Raw genomic sequence first — 21,493 nt, forward strand, 5'->3', positions numbered from 1 at the left:
ATAGGTTCTAAAATGAAGTCTTAGAAACAGATACTTTCCTCACTAGCAAGCACTCTCCTAACAATAAATACATTTATGTAAAAAGTCGTAGAGAACATGCTAGGTAATTGGTACAGCAATTCTACTATCAGAAACACCATCGTATCAATCCAGTGGGTCAAAACTCCAAAGTCTCCCGAAAATCTTCGATGGCCTTGGAGCTCAATGTGTCAGTTCCTCAGAAGCAACCATTTCCACCAAGGCAGGCAGCTATCAAACTGCTTTCAGATGATTTTTCTTTGTCCTACTTTTACATTCTTAGCCAGAGAATTCTTCTGTTTGCCTCCATATTTCAAAGATAGATTCAATCAAATACATACTGATAATCACTGTCCTCCCTTAATGTCACAGAAAATACTCTGTGGAAAACACCAACTCGGAGAGCATTCCCAACAGTGTACTTCAGAAGAAAACATTTTTGAAATTCAAAACAACAACAAAAACTAAGCTCAGATGCTCTCCTCATTTCTCTTTAACACAATACCAACTTAATTCACTGTGATCTTTCCCAGATTTCACCCTTAAATATGGTGGTGGCATGCTGTGGAATCAGTTCCGACTCATAGTGACCCTGCAAAGGGTTTCCAAGGCAATAAATCTTTACGGGAGCAGAAAGTCTCATCATTCTCCCATGGAATAGCTGGTAGTTTCAAACTACTGACCTGGCGGTTCACAGCACAACTCGTAACCAGTATGTTACCAGAGCTCCTTACCCATAAGTGTAGATATTGTTTATGTATATATTTATTAGCAGTATAAGGAGCTCTGGTAGCAAAGTGGTTACAAATCAGGCTGCGAACCACAAGGTCAGCAGTTCGAAGCTACCAGCGGTTCTGCGGGAGAAAGCTCCTGTAAAGATTTATAGCCTCGGAAACCCTGTATAGGGTTGCTATGAGTCGGAACTGACTCCATGGCACATAACAACAACAACATATATATGTATAAAATACACGTGGCATATAAAATAAGGAGCTTTTGGGACACAATAAGTTAAGCAGTGGGTTGCTAACCATATTTTGGGGGACACAATTCAATCCATAACACGTTACCAAAATGAAAGGCTTACCCTTAGATTTCTTCCACAAAATACCTTGAAGCAACTTTTTATTACTCTTGAGTTTCTCCTTTGAGCCTTGGTGTGGTGCTGTAGGATAAACACTGAACTGCTCACCACACAGTCAGCAATTCAAACCCACCAAGCTGCTTTTGGAAACCCTCTACAGGGTCACTTTGAATCAGAACTGACTCTGTATCACATAACAACAAGTTTCTAATTTAAGACACATAATTTAGGACACCTAAAAAGACTCCCAGCTCTTATCCTAAAACAAGACCAATCCTAAAATAAAAGAAAAATACCAGAAGCTTTGGCTAAGTTTGCTAACAGTGGACAAGGAATCTGTAGAATGCAGATAATAGTTCAGTTCTAGACCATCTTATAAACTGTTCAGGTTTTCTTTCTTTATTCCATTTATGAAAACTGTATCTTTCAAATCAACAAGCTAGACCTATGCTGTCCAAGATGGTAGTTTGATAGTTCCATGTCTACTTAAATTAAAATTGAATACATTAAAAAATTTAATGCCCAGAAGCACTAGCCCACTTCAAGCCCTCAAGAGCCAAATGTGGTTGTTGTTGTTCGTTAGTGCCGTCAAATTGGTTCCTACTCACAGGGTTTCTGAGGAGCAACTGATAGGTTTGAACTGCTGATGTTGTGGTTTGCAGTCCAGTGCTGATCCTACAGTGCCACACCAGATGGTTAGAGCTGCCATATTGGGCAGTGCAGATAATGGAACATTGTAATCACTGCAAATGTTCTGTTGGACAGAGCTGTGCTAGACTAAATAGTTCCTAAAACCTCTTTCAGCAATACGTTCAATGGTTCGTAATATCATTCTTCAACTGTCCTTCTTGCCCTAGGCAGCTATAACTAGAAGATACAATGTTCAGACTTTTAGCACTTTACTATGATAAAAGCAATCATCATATACACTTAAAAATACGCTTGTTTTTCTTTCTCCTTAATGTATTTATATAGAATTTCTATATACTACTCACAACATTAATAGTTATCTTTTACAATAAGCAATTTTAGCAACTTTGTTACATAAACAGATTAACAGTTAAGTGATACCTACCCTGGCATGTTCCCTCCAGGCCCAATGAAGGTCTTAAACATTAAGTTAAAAGGTACTGGAGGGGATAAATCATTTCCAGTAATAGGAGACTTTACATTGTAGTTCACAAAAAGATCCCCAAGTTCCTGCTGTCCATAGTTATCGAGCTAAAGGGTATGTCAAGAAAATAATTAGTGTAAAAGATTAAGAAAAAACAAGGCATAATATAAAGTATTATATATAACTCCACCCATCCATTGTGACAGCAGCTGCAACAATGAGCTGAAACAAGAAAAGGGACTACCAGGCAAGTCAGCACCTAATAACAACATCCACTGTTAAAACGTACACAAAATAAAACCAGAATTAACCTAACCCTCAGCATAGTCACATTAAAACCATTAACAACTTATACACTTTTAACAGAAAAATGGGGCACTATTCTGGGACTGACTGACCCAAAACTAACACATGCCATCCCATCATGAAAGACAAAGAAAAATAGCTCACCTATTAGTATTTACTGGTTGGCAAAAATCTGCAATCATGTAAATCAGTTTTAAAAGTTGAGCTTTACTTACCTGTGTAAAATTAAGAGCCAGGGGTGTTTTCCTGGTCTACAAATTAAATGTGCAGAGAACTCTGCTTTCCCACTAGACGTTACGCTTCATAAAGGTAGGGGCTGGGTCTTATTCATCGCTACACATGTGCCATACAAGCTATTCAGTGATGACAAATGCCAAAACCTTTTAAAATGATGTATGACTTCCAAGTCAAGAAATTTCAAATGGCAATGACAAACCACCCAATAGTAAAGAATATTTTAAACTTCACATACACACAAATCTCTTAATAGAAACAAAAGAATTCCATAAATTAACTAACGACCAGTGACTAAGAATTGAGGATTACAGGACAGAAAGAAAACCTTGGGTATATTTCCCAATTCTACCACTGATGGGTTATATGGCTCACTCTGAACTTTAGTTTGCCAATCTGTAATACAAGCCCTTACAGGATTATGAACATTAAATAATAAAAGTAAATATTAAAGCACTTAGCACAGAGTCTGGTATGTAATACCTTACTCAGTGGAAAGTGACTACTATAATTTTAAGAATTCTGGTGGCATAGTGGGTTATGAGTTGAGCTGTTTACCTCATGGTCAGCAGTTCAAATCCACCAGCTGCTCCAAAAGGGAGAAAGATGAGGCTTTTTGCTCCTGTAGAAATTTAAGGCCTCAGAAACACTATGCAAGGTTGCTATGAGTTGGAGCTGACTCAGTGGCACACAACAACATTAAAATTTACATTTGTTCCCCTTATAAAGCTAATGGGCATTTCATGCTACAAAAAGACAGCCATGCATGCTAATCATGCTCCAAATTTGAATAACATTTTTTGTTTTGTTTTGTTTTTAAAAGTAAGCCTTCTAGGATACAGCTCAATTTATAAAATTCAAAAACAAACATGTACTACCTTTAGCTTTTTTGTTATAGCATTACTGGACTGCAAACCACAAAGTCAGCAGTTTAAAACCACCAGCTTGCCCTTGGAAACCCTATACAGGGTCTCTGGGAGTCAGAACCAACTTGGTGGCAGTTAACAACCGGATCAATGAGGAAACTGCAGTGACCTCCAAAACATAAATACCATTAATATAAGACAGTCTACCTTCTTGAGAAAATAAAAGAATCTGAGGAATATCTCTTTATTTTCCAGATAATTCCAGAATATATAGTGTTTTGCATAATGCAACAGTCAGGAAGTTAAAGACTTAGAGGATGTAGAGAGAAATAAAAAACCTCGTGGAGTATAGCTCTTAGACAGTGACTGGAGTTTTATGTATGAAATGAAATAATGTTAAGAGTTTCACAATATTTTGGGGAGGGTTGAAAAGTGAATGTAAAAGTAGACGAACTAAGATTGGTCATGCATTGGTACTGTTATTGCTCGGTGATGCATACATGAGGTTTCATGACATTACTTTTTATACTGTATTTTTTTTTTAACATTTCCATAATAAAAAATAAAACTGTATGGAGAAGTCGGAGCACAGTGGCTCTGTAGGCTAAGCACTGCACTGGGAACATAAGGTCGGCAGTTCTCTCTGTGGGAGAAATAGGATTACTGCTCCCATGAAGATCGTTGTTGTTGTTGTTGTTACGTGCCGTCAAGTCGGTTCCGATCCATAGCGACCCTGAACAGGGTTTCCGAGGCTGTAAATCTTTACGGGAGCAGAAAGCCTCATCTTTCTCTCGCGGAGCAGCTGGTAGTTTCGAACTGCTGACCTTGCGGTTCGTAGTCCGATTTGTAACCATGCTACCAGAGCTCCTCCCATTAAGATTACACCTCAGAAACTCAATACAGGGTTTCAGTATCAAGTGGCACTTAACAACAACTGACTCAATGGCACTTAACAACAACAACCAATGAACAGATCTAGACAATGATCAATAATGACTCTAATGCACAAAAAAGATAACCAGGCACTCTATACCGAACAGAAGTACATAGAACCACTTAAGAAATGTCTTGCCAAAAATATCTGATCAAGTCTTTAGAGTACCAATTTACAGGAAATACAGTAGCAGAGGAATATGGTAACATCACTAATTTCTTCCTGATTGTGGAAAATGAATGTGACTGTTGGGATCAAAGACACTCACAGAAATAAATGCATGAAATCTTAGACTACATCTCTCTGCTGTTGCTGGATACTATCCCTACAAACCACAGAAAGAAACGCAGATCCTGCACCATTCTCACAACTGTTCTTGTGTTTGAGCCTGTTGCTAGTGTCTCTCTTAGCAAGTCTGAAATCCCGATTAGAGGCGTTTTTCATTTCTACTTATAGGTGAGGTCATGCCTTTGGAAAGGGAAAGAAATGAGAAACAAATGTGTGGCTTTAACAGTGCCGAAATACAAGAAGTAATAATGATAAAGCTCTGAGCTTTAAGCAAGGGATAAAATATAAACCTCACAAGGACCAAAATAAATTGGCAGATGATTCAACAGCTATATGGCTTTCCATTTAAATAAGGAAAGGGAAAGATTAGCATTTAAAAAAAAATTAGGACAATAGTGGAGAAGTATACAGTTACTCTCATGAGAAAAAAGCAAAGTGTTAGGGAGTGTTACATTTAGCTTCGGATATTTATATGCCAAGGTAAAGAAAACAGGTTATAAACACTGTACTAGGAATTTTTACCTAAGGGACCAAAACTTTTTAGAGGTGACTCATGACTCTCCAATCTCTTGACAAAGCATGGCATTACAGAAATGTAACAGCTGACATGTTTAACAAAACAGTTGATAGATAAGGGGAGAAATCAGTAATATAGAGCTATAAGGTGTGTACATTTTCCTGTATGTATTTTCATCAGATTCTTCAAGTGGCCTGTGGGACCTCCCTCCCTCCTCACTAAAAAAAAAGGATAACTTCTCAGAGAGAAAACATACCTGTACTTAGTAAAAGATCAGAATAGGTTACCTTTTTTGTCTATTTTCCCTTCCCTAAAATTTGTTAGCTTAAAAAATACATATAAAACTTTAGGTCTGTGGACAAACTGGGAAAGGATAATAGAGAAAAGCAGAGACCTGCTCATCAGGTTCTAAGAACAGCAGCAAAGGTCAGGGACAGTCCAACCAGAGGCAGATCAGGTGGCTGACAAGACAGTGTTCATAAAGCTATCTGCCCCACATCTCCAAACCACTGCTGAACACTACTCATCATTCTTCCTCAAGCATTAGCTATTAAAGCCACAAAACTAAACAGTCCCTACAGAGGGAACAAATTTAATGCCAAGCACTGACTTGTTAGTTTTAGCTACAAAAGGTAGAGAGAAGAAAATCAAAATGCAAAAACAGATACAAGGAGAAACAGAAGTAAACGTTGCCTCTTTACAACTGTGGGCAGGTCAGCACAATCAGCAACTCAACAGCTATCAAGCACTGAGAAACAACAGAGCACATGAGGGAGTTAGTGTGACGACTGTAAAAGTACTCACTTGGGCCAAGACACTTTCCATCTCTGTTTTCTTCTCAGCAGAACACTTCTTATCAGACATCAATTTCTGTAGATGAGCTACAAGAATGGAGTTGGTCAATTTCAATCAACAGGGAAAAGAACAATGCACTTTTGAAATTTAATGCTGAGGAGTTAAAAAAAAAAAGAGTCCAAGAATATGAAAATGTTCTTATTTTATATAATTCCTATAGTGATGTTACAGAAACAGTCATGTCAGTATCTTGATTCTCTTGCTGGCTTAGCACTTCTAATCATCTGTAATTAACTGTCTATATGGGACTGGATCTGTATATTTAAGACCTGTGAGCTTTACTTCTTATAGGTATGCCTCAATTTAAAAAAAAAGAAAACTGAAAAAATTAAGGAGAAAAGTTTAGCCTCACCCTTTACACTGTAGGATAAGCACTGGACTGCTCAGTACAAGGTCAATGGTTCAAACCCACTGGCCACTCTTTGGAAACCATATAACAGGGCCGCTATGAGTCAGCAGCACTCAACAACAAACTACCCCTTGCTAATGTAAAGGGTGCTCAGGTGAGACAAGAAAGCATACCTTTTAGGAGATGGTCAGCACGAAAGCATTCTCCGTTTTTCACATCTTTCACCATGAAGTCAGCAAATTTGTCTACATGGCCCGAGGTCCTAAGTAAACAAATGCCAAGTCAATTTGTTATTCTCACACCAATTAATACAGGTCTATCTGGTGTGGCGCTGCAGGTTAATGCACTAGATTGCCAAGTCAATTTGAACCGCAAGGTCAGAGGATCAAGCTCACCTGGTGCTCCTTGGAAACCCTATATAGGGTCGCTATGAGTTGGAACTGACTTGATGGCACTTAATAACCACCACCACCACCTCGGGGATGCTGCAGGTTCAGTCCCAGAGCACCTCAAGCGAATACAGCCAATAAAGCAAGTCCATGACATGTTTGCTTTCCTAGTGCATACAAATATTATGTTTATGCTACGGTGTAAGTTTAATAAGTATGCAGCAGAATTATGAAAAAATCTGAAATACTGTGAGAATTCCCAAAACGTGACACATAAAGTGAGCACATGCTGTTGGGAAATGGCACCAACAGACTTGATACATGCAGGGTTGTAGCAAACCTTCAATTTGTGAAAAAAAGAAAAAAAAACACCTGCAAAGTGCAATAAAGTGAGGAGAAGTTAAATGAGGCAAGTCTGTACACAGACTTTTCCTTATAAGAGCATCCCACTTATGCATACATGCTGCGTATCCAGAGTTTGTCTCTGTGCATCTAAAAGATGAAAGCACCACATGGCGTATCCCTGTGGTTAATAATGTATGCCAAAGAAAATGCTTCCTCAAATCTATTCCCAACCTCGCCACCAGTTCTTTTTCCCCATAGGAAGAAAAAACATTAACTAGGTTACACTTTTTCACAGGTTGTCAGAATTTGTACTACTTTACAGGATCAATTAATTCATGGTTATGCAATTATTACTAGTGATCTAAGCAAAGGTCAAACCCATTGGGAATTGACTAGTTCAGAATACATAGGATTGCTCAATGTTGCCAATGAACTGTAAGGAAAAGTGTTCTGCTACTGAAATCTGTATGGACAAAGTTTCTATTAAAGAAGCAAGCTGCTAAAGACTAGGATGTCCTGATCACTTTAGACCCATCACCAGTAATTACTTCATTTTACTTGATTGAATTTACAAAGAGCCTAAAGGATGTAAATAATAAAAATTAGCTCTTTATCATTTATTTACATTAAATGAGTGAAAGGAGAAAATACAAAATAGTAAAATTCCTCTTTCATAGTTTTATATTCACTGTAAGCAATCTTGCTCTTCTTTCAACAGTGCTGGTATGAATAAGTTTCTGCACTGAAACTTCAAAACAAACCGTACTGTTGGAATGAAAATGTACACATACCTTTGCCCAGAACTTCTAAGAATTTATACTAAGGAAACAATTAGAACTATACACAAAAAGTCATCTATAGGGATGTTCATGGAGCCCTGGTGTTACTGTGGACTAAGCACTGGGCTGCTAACTACAAGGATGGCAGTTCAAATCCACCAAAGGCAGTCTGTACCTGTAACGACCCAGTCTCAACGACACCCTACTCCATCCTGTAGGGTTGCTATGAGTCAGAATCACTTTGAGGGCTGCGGGTTTTAGGTTATACACAAAAATTCATCTATATGGACATTCACTGCTGTTAGAAATCAGAAGCAATTTAAATGCTTATAGTATTGCATTAGCTATCGAAATTTCAGCACATACATAAAAACAATACTGTGTTATCATTACAAATGCTTTAGAAGAAGATTTAGTAAGTGAGGAAATATTCACTTACATTTCATTGGGAAAAAAAGTGGTCTGCTGCTAACATGAAAACATATACGGACTGCTAACATGAAAGCATATAGGCAGTAGTTCAAAATACAAAAAGAATGGAAGGACACGCATTACAAGGCAAAAGGTATCTGTATCTCTTTGTTTATACAATGGACATGGATAGTTTTTTATAACCAAAAGAACAGTTGCTTCAATATGCCAATGACACAATATCAGCCCTCAAAGTAGGCACCTTACTTTAACACTGGCTCAGGGGTGAGCATAGTACAATCAATCTCCAGGATCTGTTCCTCTTGAATAAAGTGCTGCCTCCAGGTCTGGATAATATTGTTCTTCAGAGCACATCCGACGGGTCCAAAATCATACAGACCACTAACACCTGTAGAACACAGGAGAGTCTGTGTTGTAAAAAACACTTTACTTTGCTAATCTGAATAAAGGAAAGGAGACACAAGTAACAAACACCTGTGAGACTCCATGCATTCCTGAACTGTATTACGGTCAGCAATTCTGATACCGCAACACTACAGCACCATACTTCCCCTTAGACAAGAGAAATAAATACAATACAAATGCTCTTACTCCATTTGCTATTTTCATGTCTACAATTCTAAGTAGGATTAGCATAAAATTCAAAACATCATTCTCCTACACAGGAGAAACCAATTGAAGATCAAGTTTTCTGCCATAAAAATTAGAAAACAATTTACCACACCAGGTAATGAAAAAAATGATGTAAAAAATTTAAGCACCCAATTCTCTAAATTTGTTCTAGGTATTTGAGCCACTATGTAAACTGTTAGTTAAACATTTAGAGATCTGTTTAGTCAAACCCTCATCAAGTTTCAATGGCAAAATACTTTAAATCTAATATTGTTATAATAATCTCTCTTTACTATAATAATCTCTTTTAGACATTTATTTAGTCATAGTCACCAATATACCTTTATAGTATTCAGAAAGATGTAGACCTTTATTTATAAACTATGAAGAATGTTGTCTCCAGGAGTTGCCCACAGAGAATATCTAGGGACTCTTATCACTGTCCTTGTGTGAAGGGCGTAAATCTGCTAGCCAATACTAGGCTTGCTCTCTGTTGTTAAGTGCCATCGAGTCATTTATCTGTATAGGGTTCTGGAGGAGGGCTGATGAGTTTGCACCGCCCACCTTGTGGTTCAAACGGACCTTGTGGTTCAGTCCTTAGCCTATAGCACACACTAGGACTCCGAGCTTGCCCGACTGCTCCTAAATCTCCATGGCACGTTTGTTGTTTGAGAATATACACAGTAAAATATACGTCCTTTTCACAGTTTCTGCATGAGCAATCAAATGGCACTGCTTCCATTCTTGAGGTGTAAAACCATTCTCACCCGCCTTTTCTGATTTCTTCTTCCCCACTAACATCAACTCACTGCTTCCTAAGGTGCCTGTATAATCTTTTCAACTGCTGTTGTCCAATTGATCCCATACAGATAGTTTTTTTAAAAAGCACAGTGCTCAATAGTTAAGCTAAACTACTGTTTGGTTCCATGGCATTTTACAAGGATTCCACAATACATGAAGGAGTCCTGGTGGTGCTATAGGGTAAGCACTGGACTGCTAACCAAAGGGCTGGCAGTTCAAACCTACCTACCAGTTGCTCTGCAGGAAAATGATGAGGTTTTCTGCTCCCATAAAGATGTGTTGTTGTTGTTATGTGCCGTGGAGTTGGTTCCGACTCATAGCAACCCTGTACAGGGTTTCCAAGGAGTGGTTGGTGAGCCTGAACCACTGACCTTGTGGTTCAAACCAACCTTGTGGTCCAGTGCTTTATCTCACAGTGCCAATTCAACATCAATTAAAAAGTAACGCTTTTGTTTTAAAAACAATATTTAAAGCTACCACGAACACAACTGAAGGAGCCCTGGTGGTGTTGTAGGATAAGCGCTGGACTGCTAAACACAAGGGCAGTAGTTCAATACCATTAAACACTCCACAGGAGGAAAATGATACTGTCTACTTCTGTAAAGATTTACAGTCTCAGAAATCCTACAAAGAAAGGGTCGCTAAGAGTCAGAATGGTCTCAGTGGCAATGGGTTTGGGCTTATCAATAAAAGTGTGCTTTCTTCCATTAATTCCCTACCTCCATAAATAGCAAAAGCTTGATCATAGAAAAATCTCCTCTTCAGGGTATCTTCCATTTTCACCCTGTCTACGATGTCATCTTTGGGCTGTAATGCCAGCTCCTGCATGGGATTTTAAATAAAAAGTGTGCAATTAGGGGAATGGGCAAGAAGCTGAACTCATCAACAGAATCTTATATAAACCTATCAGTAGATGAGATTTTGATACCTTAAAAAAAAAAAAAACAGAAACCTTAGATTTTTTTTTGTTCCGTCTGAGTCACAGAAAAGATATCTTTGCTTGATTATTTAGAAAAGTATGAGATCATTTCCAAGATTACAAGACTAAGCATATTTCGATTCAGACAATGCAAACAGTATCTAGATCTAAGTGGCTCTCTATAATGGACTGGTGATGTACAAACATTTCAGTTTGGTGATGGCAGGAATTTTACAGTTTGAAAGGTTTAGAAGCAGTATCAGAAAAAAATTTTTTAAAAAATACAACCAAACCATTACTGCCAGACATATAGGAATTCATAAAAAAAAAACACCTTCCAGGGAAATTCATAGAGCATATCAGACTAGAAGTTGGGACAGGCAAGGGGGCCAGGAAGGCTTCCTGGGGGGAAAAAACACATCTTTTTACATGCACATTGAAAGGAGGAGGAGTCTGCCAAGTACGGAGGAGGAAGATGCATTCTGAATAGACAAGATGATCAAATGAGAGGTGCTCACACAGTTTTCTAGGTCTCTTTCACTCAAAGAAAGGAAAGATGAAGAATCCTATTACCACTTACAATTCTATTTTAGGATTCCAAGACTCACCGTTGCTTCCAAATTCCTCTTTCGGGCTTTGAGCTCAGCTACTGCTTTGTCTACATCTACTTGTGGTGCTTTATCTTCTTTCAGCTTTCGTACAAGATCTCCCTAGTCAAAAAAAGAGAATATATATAGTCAGGATTTGTTTCAGAAACCAAGGAAAGTTACGAATGTGTTTTAAAACGTCTTTAAAAAATGTGTCTGTAACTTTGATGTACTCCAAATGCTTATTACGCAGGAGATCATTATAGCTAACTACTAGTCTCTGCCATCAGCATTTGTAACCCAGTGAAATACAGAGAAGACGAAAATATTCCTGATTTATTTTCTTATAGCCTGGGGGAGGGAGAGAAGAAAAGAATTGATGAAAAAGAGTAAGATTTGCACTAGAAACAGAAAAGAACCAATACATATTCCAACTTCTCCTTGAATCTCTCTCTCCACTCTTGCTAACATAAAAACGACTCTTTTGGTTTGCCACTTTCCTATTTCTTCTTCGTCTCTGCTGGGTCATACCCAAGAATTTATATATTGTCACATCCAAGAACTTATAAAAACATACAGTCATGGGCCCCCAAACATTTATTCAGACAGCATCTGATTGTATATACATCCACAGTCCCATAAATGTTCTATTGTTGTTGTTAAGTACCATCGAGTCAGTTCCGACCTTTAACAACCATGCATAGGGTTTCTAAGGCTTGAGCAGCTGGTGAGTTTGAACCACCAACCTGGAGGTTCAAATTAACCTTGCAGTCAAGTGCTTATCCTACAGTGCCATATAATGCTATGTTAGAGTTGAGAAATCCTGATCAGAGAACAGGATGTAGCTGTTCTTACTTGTCTTGTATACAGAGCAATTGAACTGGCAGACCCCATAATGTATATACACACCCTGTAAAACGTAGGTCTCGGTAGTCATGATAAACACCTGTTACTGGCTTATGTATGCACTGTACTTTCTATCTAAAAAGTTCCCCTTATAACTGTTTATGCTTCACTTGTAGGCAGCAGCATCTAATCTCACGTACTGTGCGTCTCCAGTGTACTAGAGTATTAACTGTTTCATTTTCTGTCAGAAATATTCCCGTGAGGTATACCAGGACTCTCCAACACAGCAGAACCAGTGCTAGTGACTGCAGCAGCAATAAGCCACGGTGAGGTACTGATTTGGAAGTAAAACAAAAGGCTACTAAACAACACAAAGGTGGAAAATCAGTGAGCACTTGCCTGTGGTTTAAGCATGCCACACGGGACAATCACTATAATCCTCAAAAACACAGAGAAACTCTCCAAACTGTTTAAGGAATGGTTCTACTAAAAGTTACAAGGCTAACAAAAATTCCAGAGGGTGGAAAACTGTTGTTGTGGACTGAGGACCAAACAAAAGTGAAACCCATTCAGCATACTGACTATCAATGCTAAGACACACAACTTATTCAAGGCACTTCAAAAAGGTAGGCCCAGCCTATGAGGAGATGCTCACACAACATCCAAATCACATAACATCCTATTTCACAGAATGTATCAGGGATGTGTCAAACAACACATGACTATATATTATTTTACTATATGTGTATCATGAATTACTTTTTCTCTATGTTACAATTAGAACATTGTATTATGTGTGTGTGTGTACATGGTCCATGGTTTGAGCCTGCCGGTCGCTCCACAGGAGAAAGATGAGGCTTTCTGTTCCGGTGAAGATTTCAAATCTCAGAAACCCTATACAGGGTCACTATGAGTCAGAACAGACTAGATGGTACTTAACAACACCACCGTGTATATATATGCTTTTTTAATTTCAGTCAATCAAATTTCATTCATTTAGGTAGATTTTGCATTATTTCAGGATAGTAAATGAGACCAAAATATTTGTCATTAAAAAAAAACCAAAAAAAACAAAACCCACTACATTTGAGAACCTTGGAATTAGTTATTCCTCTCATTCTCTTATCATATACAAGTAAGTGTGGTCTCTATTATACTGGCATTTTACTCTAGTATCCTAGCTAAAGAAATCCCCAGTTACCCTATCAATGTACTGGCTCACTTAGTGAATTGATTTGCATGCATTATAGTTGCCCCTTTTAGAACAGGAATTCTGACATGCTCACCTGCTGTATCCACAAAGCCAAGCAGAATCTCTGGTACAGAGAAGGCACGTACTTGTTGACTGATCTCACTACCTAAAGGTACAGGGTAGCCAGCAAAGTACCTGTCAACTTTTTTACTCACTGAAGGGGGAGCAGTAGTTCTTTTCAGAGCCTATCCCTGTCAAGATGTAGGCACGTTCTTCTGACTGTCTTCTCTGTGTCTCACATCTTGGTGCTCTGCATACTTTATCCATGCTTTCTCCTGTAGCTTCTCAAAGGGCAATGACCAAGGAGGCCACACATAAAAAGGTAGAAAAATGTATTCATTTCCTTTAACAATTTTTCTTTGTTTTAAAGTTCAGGGATAGATAGTTCTTGCTGTTGTGTGCTGTCGAGCCAATTCCAACTCACAGCGACCTTACAAGAGAGAGCAGAACGGCCAGAGCCTGTGATCTTTTTGGAACAGATGACCAGATCTTTTTTCTCCTGCAGAGCTGCTGGTAAGTTTGAACCCTAGTCCTTTTGGTTAGCTGTCAAGCACTCAACGTTGCACTGTGCAACCAGGTCTCCTTAGGGATAAAATAAGGAAAGATCTATTCAAGCAGAGGATAAGCACAAGGTTGGTGGTTCAAATTCACCAGCCACTCCTTGGAAAGCCTACACAGGGTCTCTGTGAGTCGGAACCCACCTAATGGCACTTAACATTAAAGCAGAAGCCAATCACCACATGGCAGTAGTAAAAATTCCTACCCTAAGTATATCAACTCTAAAATCTGAGTGAAGAAAGGAAAATAGCCAAGCTTATTCTGAATAATGGAATAAGTAAAATTATAATCACCCAATCTTGAAAATGGAGGAACTGGAGGTGACCAGGGCATGGATAGAAGTACTGAAAAATTTCTAATTTCTGATGTTTTCTTCTTTTTTTCACAACCCAACTATATCACGTGTGTATGAATAAAACTGATGGTGAAGCATTATCAACATCTCTAAATTACCCTCAAGAACCATCAATCAACAATAAGCTTAACCCCTGCATAAATCCTTACTATAATAAAGTATATTAAAACGAAGAGTCTGTAATTATAAAGCAGAGGATTCATTAGATGAAAAAATCATTCCAAGGGATGTCCCGCATAGATTCTTCATATATAATATGGTGTATATTCAATTGACCAAGGAGGAGAAGGGGGCAGGGAATCAAGAAAATATTCTGACACCTTTGTAGGATGTCTGGTTTTAAACTACACATACATGAGGCTGGCTACAAGGGTCTTCTACAGGATTAAAGAGTTTATCTAAGATTTCTAAGTATCCTATAACTATTAACAAAAACTTCTTCATAAGAATCATTTGCCCTTTGTAGACTAAGCAAGAGTTTTAACTGGTACTCGCAGTTCCAAAAATCAAAACCAAGAGAACTCCAGGGCTCTTCTTGTTACTCTGTCAGTTTGACTTTCATGTGTTGTTGTTGTTGTTGTTGTTAAGTACCATGGAGTCAATTACGACTCATAGTGACCCTGCACAGGGTTTCCGAGGCTACAAATCTTTACAGGAGCAGAAAGCCTCATCTTTCTCCCACGGAACAGCTGGTAGTTTCGAACTGCCGACCTTGAGGTTAGCAGCCTGATTCGTAACCACTATGCTACCAGAGCTTATATATATAATTTGTAGTGGAACTTTATATATGCATACACACACACATATATATACACACATATTAAGTCCTGGTATGACACTGTAGGACTGCTGACCTCAAGATAGGTAGTTCAAACCCACCAGTCTCTCCTTAGAAATTCTACACAGGGTCACTGTGAGTTGGAAACAGCTTGATGGCAATGAATGACACCATTATGTATTTTTCCCCATTCTAGCTACTTTGCTCAACAGCATCAAGCTACATCCACCAAAATCATTTCAGGAAAAACAAAACTAAACTAAAAGCAGTTTATCAGTGAGTTGATTCTGACTCATGTCAACCTTATCTGTGTCATTTCTATGCTCCACAGTATTCTGAATGGCTGATCTTTTAGAAGCAGATCCGCAGACCCTTCTAAAGCACTGGGTTAACAGATGCTCACTTTAACCATCTGCACCACCTAAGGACTCTATGTAAGCTTAGACAATGATGTTAAATACTTTACCCAATCTGTGTACCAATTACATTAACCACTGCCATCAAGTCAATGCCAAAACACAGCAGCATTTAGGACTGAGTAGAACTGCCTTGGAGAGTTTCTAAGGCTATCATCTTTCTCCCGAGGAACAGTAGGTGGGTTTGACCTGAACAGCAGGTATGACCCTGTTAACTGCAACCCATCGCTTATAATTTAGATACCAGTCCCTCCCTCAGCCCCCAGATCAAGAAAAGTTCATCTCAGAAGTTCCTGCCTGCACAAAGAGTGACTCTGAAGCATATATTTCTGAAATCTTAATGTTTACACAAAGCCAAGGAAGAAAAGTGATGACCACAGAAAAGTAACCTTCAGGGCATAAGCAAAGGCAGTGATGGCATCAAAGGCAGACTGCAGTGGAAAGAATGAGTGAAATGAAAACACGAGACAGTGAAAATAGGTGAGACCACCAACCATAAAGGGAAAATAGGCAGGGGTCCCTCAGAGCTGCATCCCAGATAGAAAGCCAAATCTGTCTAAGTATACATACTTTTGTTCTCCTAACGCAGTGCTTCTGAAACATTTGGTCTCAGTATTCCTTTGTGTTCTTAAAAACTTAGAACCCCAAAAGCCAACCCAAAATGTGAGTTATTTCTACCAATATTTACATCATTCACACGCACACAAAAATGAACGACCAACACCCAAGTGTGAACAACAAATCTGTCACACATTTTATTTTACAAATAGTGCCCCAGGAAAAAAAAGACAATTCAACTCTTAACAATTGCACAGGCGTTTTTCCCTTAGACAATCAGGTATGTTGTGGTATGTGTACACTATGCATACTTCCCATTTTATCACATAGAATATTTTAAATATGTGCTCCAAGACCTGGACTTAATAAAATTATTTCTGCTGCATAATCAAGGACATTCTAAAACAAACTGACTACTGTGAGAGTATAGCAGAGAATACAATGGCCACTAGAAGGAGTATTCCAGAACAATTAATTGTGCTCATGAGGAACCTGAACATAGAGCCCAAGAGGCAGTTGTTCAAACAAAGCAAGGAAACATCAAGTAATTTAAAATCAGGAAAGTTGTGCACCAGGGTTGCATTCGTTCACAATACTTATTCAATCTGTGTGCTGAGCACATAACCTGAGAAGTTGAGGTATATAAAGAAGAACGTGGCATCAGGACAGGAAGAAGACTCGTTAACAACCTGCAATATGCAGGTGATACAACCATGCTTACTGAAAGCAAAGATGACTTAAAATACTTAATGATGAAGGTCAAAGACCACAGCCTTCAGTATGGATTGCACCTCAATGTAAAGAAAACAAAAATCCTCACCACTGGACCAATAAATAACATCATTATTGTTGCTGTTATTAAGTGCCTTCGAGTTGGTTGCGACACTGTACACAGTTTCCAAGGATTGATTGGTGAACTTGAACTGCCAACCTTGTGGTTCAAACTGACTTTGCAATGCAGCGCATTAATCCACATCGCCACACCAGGACTCCCATTATCATGATGGTGGTTGTGGTTATGTGCCATGGAGTTCATTCCAAACCATAGCAACCCTGTACAGGGTTTCTGAGGCTGTAAAAATCTTTATGGAAGCAGAAAGCCTCATCTTTCTCCAGCGGCACAGCTGGTAGTTTCAAACTGCTGACCCCGAGGTTAGCAGCCTGATTCGTAACCACTATGCTACCAGAGCTTCTTATTAGATAGAGAAAATAATGAAGTTCTCAAAGACACCATTTCGCTTGGATCCACAATCAACATCATGGAAGCAGCAGTCAAGAAATCAAACGTTCAAGAAGGAACCTAGATCCAGAGGGCATGAAGGAAGGTAGACTCTCCACTGAGTAGTATCCAATCTGTCTAGGTGGGGCTGATAAAAGGAAATGCGGATAGGTCTCTTGTGATACAATAGTGAATAATTGTTATCAGGACTGATTATGAAGGTTGGAAATTCAAAGATAGATGTTTTGTAGCAAGGAGGGGAGTGATTAACTTTGCAGTCTAGGAGCGGAGGTCCCTGGGACCATCAAGGGAGAAGAGCGGAGAGTGGGACCCTACCCAGAGAAGCAGTGACACAGAGATGGAGGCAGAGGCAATGATGTGGAGAAATGGAGCGACTGGGAACTTTAGAGCCAGAAGGAGAGGGGCTGTGTGTTGACAACTTGGGGGGGGCAAGCTTGCAGGCTATACCCTTTTTTTTGGTTGATGATGCATGGAGGGGATTGTAACCATGGCAATGAAACGATATACAACAGGATGAATGTAAAACTAATGTTCTCCCATGTAAACTAATTCACAATGAAGCATTAAAAAATTAAATTAAATTAAAAAATCAAACAACGTTATCACATTAGGCTAATTTGCTACACAAGACCTTAGGTCTTACGTAAGATGTCAGCTTGAAGATTAAGTTGCACCTGACCCAAATAATGGTTTTTCCAATAGCCCATATGCATGTGAAGGCTGGACAATGAATACGGAAGATCACATAAGAATTGATGCATCTGAGTTATAGTGCTGGAGAAGAATATTAAAGGTACCATGGACTGCCAGCCACTTGTCAGTTTGTCATATACTGTGGTGGGTGGGTTGTGTGTTGCTGTGATTCTGGAAGCTATGCCACAGGTATTTTAAATACCAGAAGGGTGACCCACGGTAGACAAGTTTCAGCTGAGCTTCCAGAAGAAAACAGACCAGGAAGAAGATGCCTTACTTCTGAATATTTACTCACTGAAAGCCTTATGTATAGCAGTGGAACATGGTCAGCACCAGAATATTGACTATTGAAACATGATGAAGAGCACCAGAATACTGTCAGATATAGTGCCAGAAGATGAGCTTCTCAGGTTAGAAGGCACTCAAAATACAACTGGAGAAAAGCTGCCTCCTCAAAGCAGAGCTGACTGTGATGATGTGAATGGAGTAAAGTCTTCAGGACCTACATTTGCCAAAGGGGCAAAACTCAAAAGGAAGAGAAACAGTTGTAAGCATCTACTAATAATCAGAGCATGAAATGTACGAAGTATGAATCTAGAAAAATTGGAAATTGTAAAAAATGAAATGGAATGCATAAACATCAATATCCTAGGCATTAATGAGTTATAACGGACTGTTACTGGCCATTTTTAATCTGACAATCACACAATTTACTATGCCAGGAATGATAAATTGAAGAGGAATAGCATCGCATTCATCATCAAAAAGAACATATCAAGATCTGTCTTGAAGTACAATGTTTTATCTAATAGGATAATATTCATACGCCTACAAGGAAGACCAGAGTCCTGATGTGGCACTGTGGGTCAATGTGGCAGACTGTAAAGCCGTTTGAACTGCAAGGTTGGAAGTTCAAGCTCACCAGCGTCTCCTTGGAAATCCTATACAGGGTCACTATGGGTAGGAACCGACTTGAGGCACTTAACAATAACACCACCAAGGAAGACCATTTAACATACCAGTATTATTCAAATTTACATGCCAACCACTAAAGCTAATGACAATGAAAATGAAGAATTCTACCAACTTAAGTCTGAAATTGACCAGACATACAATCAAGATGTACTGACAATTACTAGCGAATGGAATGCAAAGGTAGGAAACAAAGAGGAAGGATCAATAGTTGGAAAATATGGCCTTGGTGATTGCAATACCAATGACTTCTTCACTGCAAATACTTTTTTTTTTTTTAAACAACATAAAAGACAACTCTGCACATGGACCTCATCAGATGGAATACACAGAAATCAAATTGTATACATCTGTTGAAAAAGACTGTAGAAAAGCTCCATTTCATCAGCCAAAACAAGGCCAGGGGCAGAGTGTGGAATAGACCATCAATTGCTCATATGCAAATCCAGGCTGAAGCTAAAGAAAATTAAAACAAGTCTATGAGAGCAAAAATATGACCTTTATCATATCCCAGAGATTATCTCAAGAACAGATTTGATGAATTAGACAATATAGACTGAAGACCAGAGAAATTATGTACTGACATCAAGAACATCATACAGTAAGAAGGCAAAAGGCCATTAAAAAAGCAAGAAAAAAAGAAAAAGACCAAAATGGATGTCAGAAGAGACTCTGAAACTTGCTCTCCAGTGTTGTTGTTAGGTGCCACCAAGTCGGTACCAACTCATAGCAACCCTATGCACAACAGAACGAAACACTGCCTGGTCCTGAGCCAACTTCACTTGTGTTGCCATGCTCGAGCCCACTGATACTGTCACTTTGCTAATCCATCTCACTGGGGGTCTTCCTCTTTTTCTCTGACCCTCCCCCTTACCAAACATGATATCCTTCTCCAGAGACTGGTCCCTCTTGACAGTATGTCTGAAATATGAGAGCTGAAGGTTGGCCATTGTGGCTTCCAAGGAGCACTATGGCTGCACTTCTTTCAACACAGATCTGTTTGTTCTTTTGGCAGCCCATGGCATTTTCAATATTCTCCTCCAACACCACAACTCAAAAGCATCAATTCTTCTACGGTCTTCCTTATTCTCTGTCAGCTTTCGCATGTGAGGTTATTGAAAACATGCTCTTCAGTGTAGATATGCTAAAACAAATAGAAAAAATGAGGAAGTAAAAGAGATGAGTAGAAGGCTTCAAAGGTCAGCTCATGAAAACAAAGTCAAATATTATAACAAAATGGACAATGACCTGGAGTTAGAAAGCAAAAGAGAAGAACACACTCAGCATTTCTCAAGCTGAGGGAACTGAAGACAAAAATCCAAGCTTTGACTTGCAATATTCAATGATTTGGTGGGCAAAATGGGCAAAATACTGAATGATGCAGAAAACATCAAAAGATGGAAGGAATACAGAGTTACTGCGTCAAAAAGAAGTGATCCATGTTCAACCATTTCAAGAGGTAGCATCTGATCAAGAACCAATGATATTGAGGGAAGAAGTCCAATGTGCACTGAAGGCACTGGCAAAATACAAGTCACCAGGAATTGATGGGATAGAAATTGAAATCTTTCAACAAACTGATGTGGCATTTACTCATTCATGCCAAGAAATCTGGAAGACAACTAGCTGAAAGAGATCCATACGTGTACCTATTCCAAAGAAAGGTGACTCAACAGAACGCAGAAATCATCACACAGTATCATTAATATCACATGCAAATAAAATTTTCCTAAAGAAAATACAAAAATGACTGCAACCATACAGAGAAATTCCAGAGGTTCAAGTCTGATTCAGAAGAGGACATGGAAAGAGGGATATCACTGTTGATGCCAGGTGGGTCTTGGCTGAAAGCAGAGAATACTGGAAAGATGTTTACCTTTGCTTTATTAACTACACAAAGGCTTTTGATTGTATGGATCAAGATAAGCTATAGACAACATTGTTTTCTTCAGTCTGAGTTTACCATCCTCTTTTTTTTTTTAAGTTATGTGTTAAAAATATCCCTTCTTTGATGAAATGATAGGGGAAATTAGATAGTTGTTTTGTTGATTATACTTTTTTTTTTTAATGTTTTATTTCTGCAAAATAACCACCACACATCTGTCAATTTGACGTACTGTGGTGACTTATGAGTTGCTGTGATTCTGAAAGTTGTGCCACCGGTATTTTAAATACCAGCAGGGTCATGCATGGTGGACAGGTTTCAGATGAGCTTCCAGATAAAGACAGACTAGGAAGGAGGAGTGACGAACTACTTCTGAATACTTAGTCACTGAAAATCTTATGAATAGCAGAGAAACACTGTCAGATATAGGGCCGGAAAATGAGCCCCTCACGTTGGAAGGCACTCAAAATGTGACTGGGTAAGAGATGCCTCCTCAAAGTAGAGTTGACCA

The 21,493-nt window shown here is 38.8% G+C and overlaps 1 protein-coding gene across 1 annotated transcript in view; it reads right to left on the reverse strand.

The window, feature by feature from the left end:
* GARS (glycyl-tRNA synthetase) overlaps window positions 1-21,493 on the reverse strand; it is a 51,732-nt gene that overhangs the window by 22,954 nt on the left and 7,285 nt on the right. Inside the window, exons 2-7 of the mRNA XM_006832166.1 lie at window positions 11,451-11,552; window positions 10,643-10,745; window positions 8,757-8,898; window positions 6,739-6,827; window positions 6,166-6,242; window positions 2,178-2,323 (exon numbers count right to left, since the gene is read on the reverse strand). Of these exons, the coding sequence (XP_006832229.1) occupies window positions 2,178-2,323; window positions 6,166-6,242; window positions 6,739-6,827; window positions 8,757-8,898; window positions 10,643-10,745; window positions 11,451-11,552 (659 nt within the window). The remainder of the gene's footprint in view (window positions 1-2,177; window positions 2,324-6,165; window positions 6,243-6,738; window positions 6,828-8,756; window positions 8,899-10,642; window positions 10,746-11,450; window positions 11,553-21,493) is intronic.

Source organism: Chrysochloris asiatica, unplaced genomic scaffold, assembly GCF_000296735.1.
Source record: "Chrysochloris asiatica unplaced genomic scaffold, ChrAsi1.0 scaffold00006, whole genome shotgun sequence".
Taxonomy (NCBI): domain Eukaryota; kingdom Metazoa; phylum Chordata; class Mammalia; order Afrosoricida; family Chrysochloridae; genus Chrysochloris; species Chrysochloris asiatica.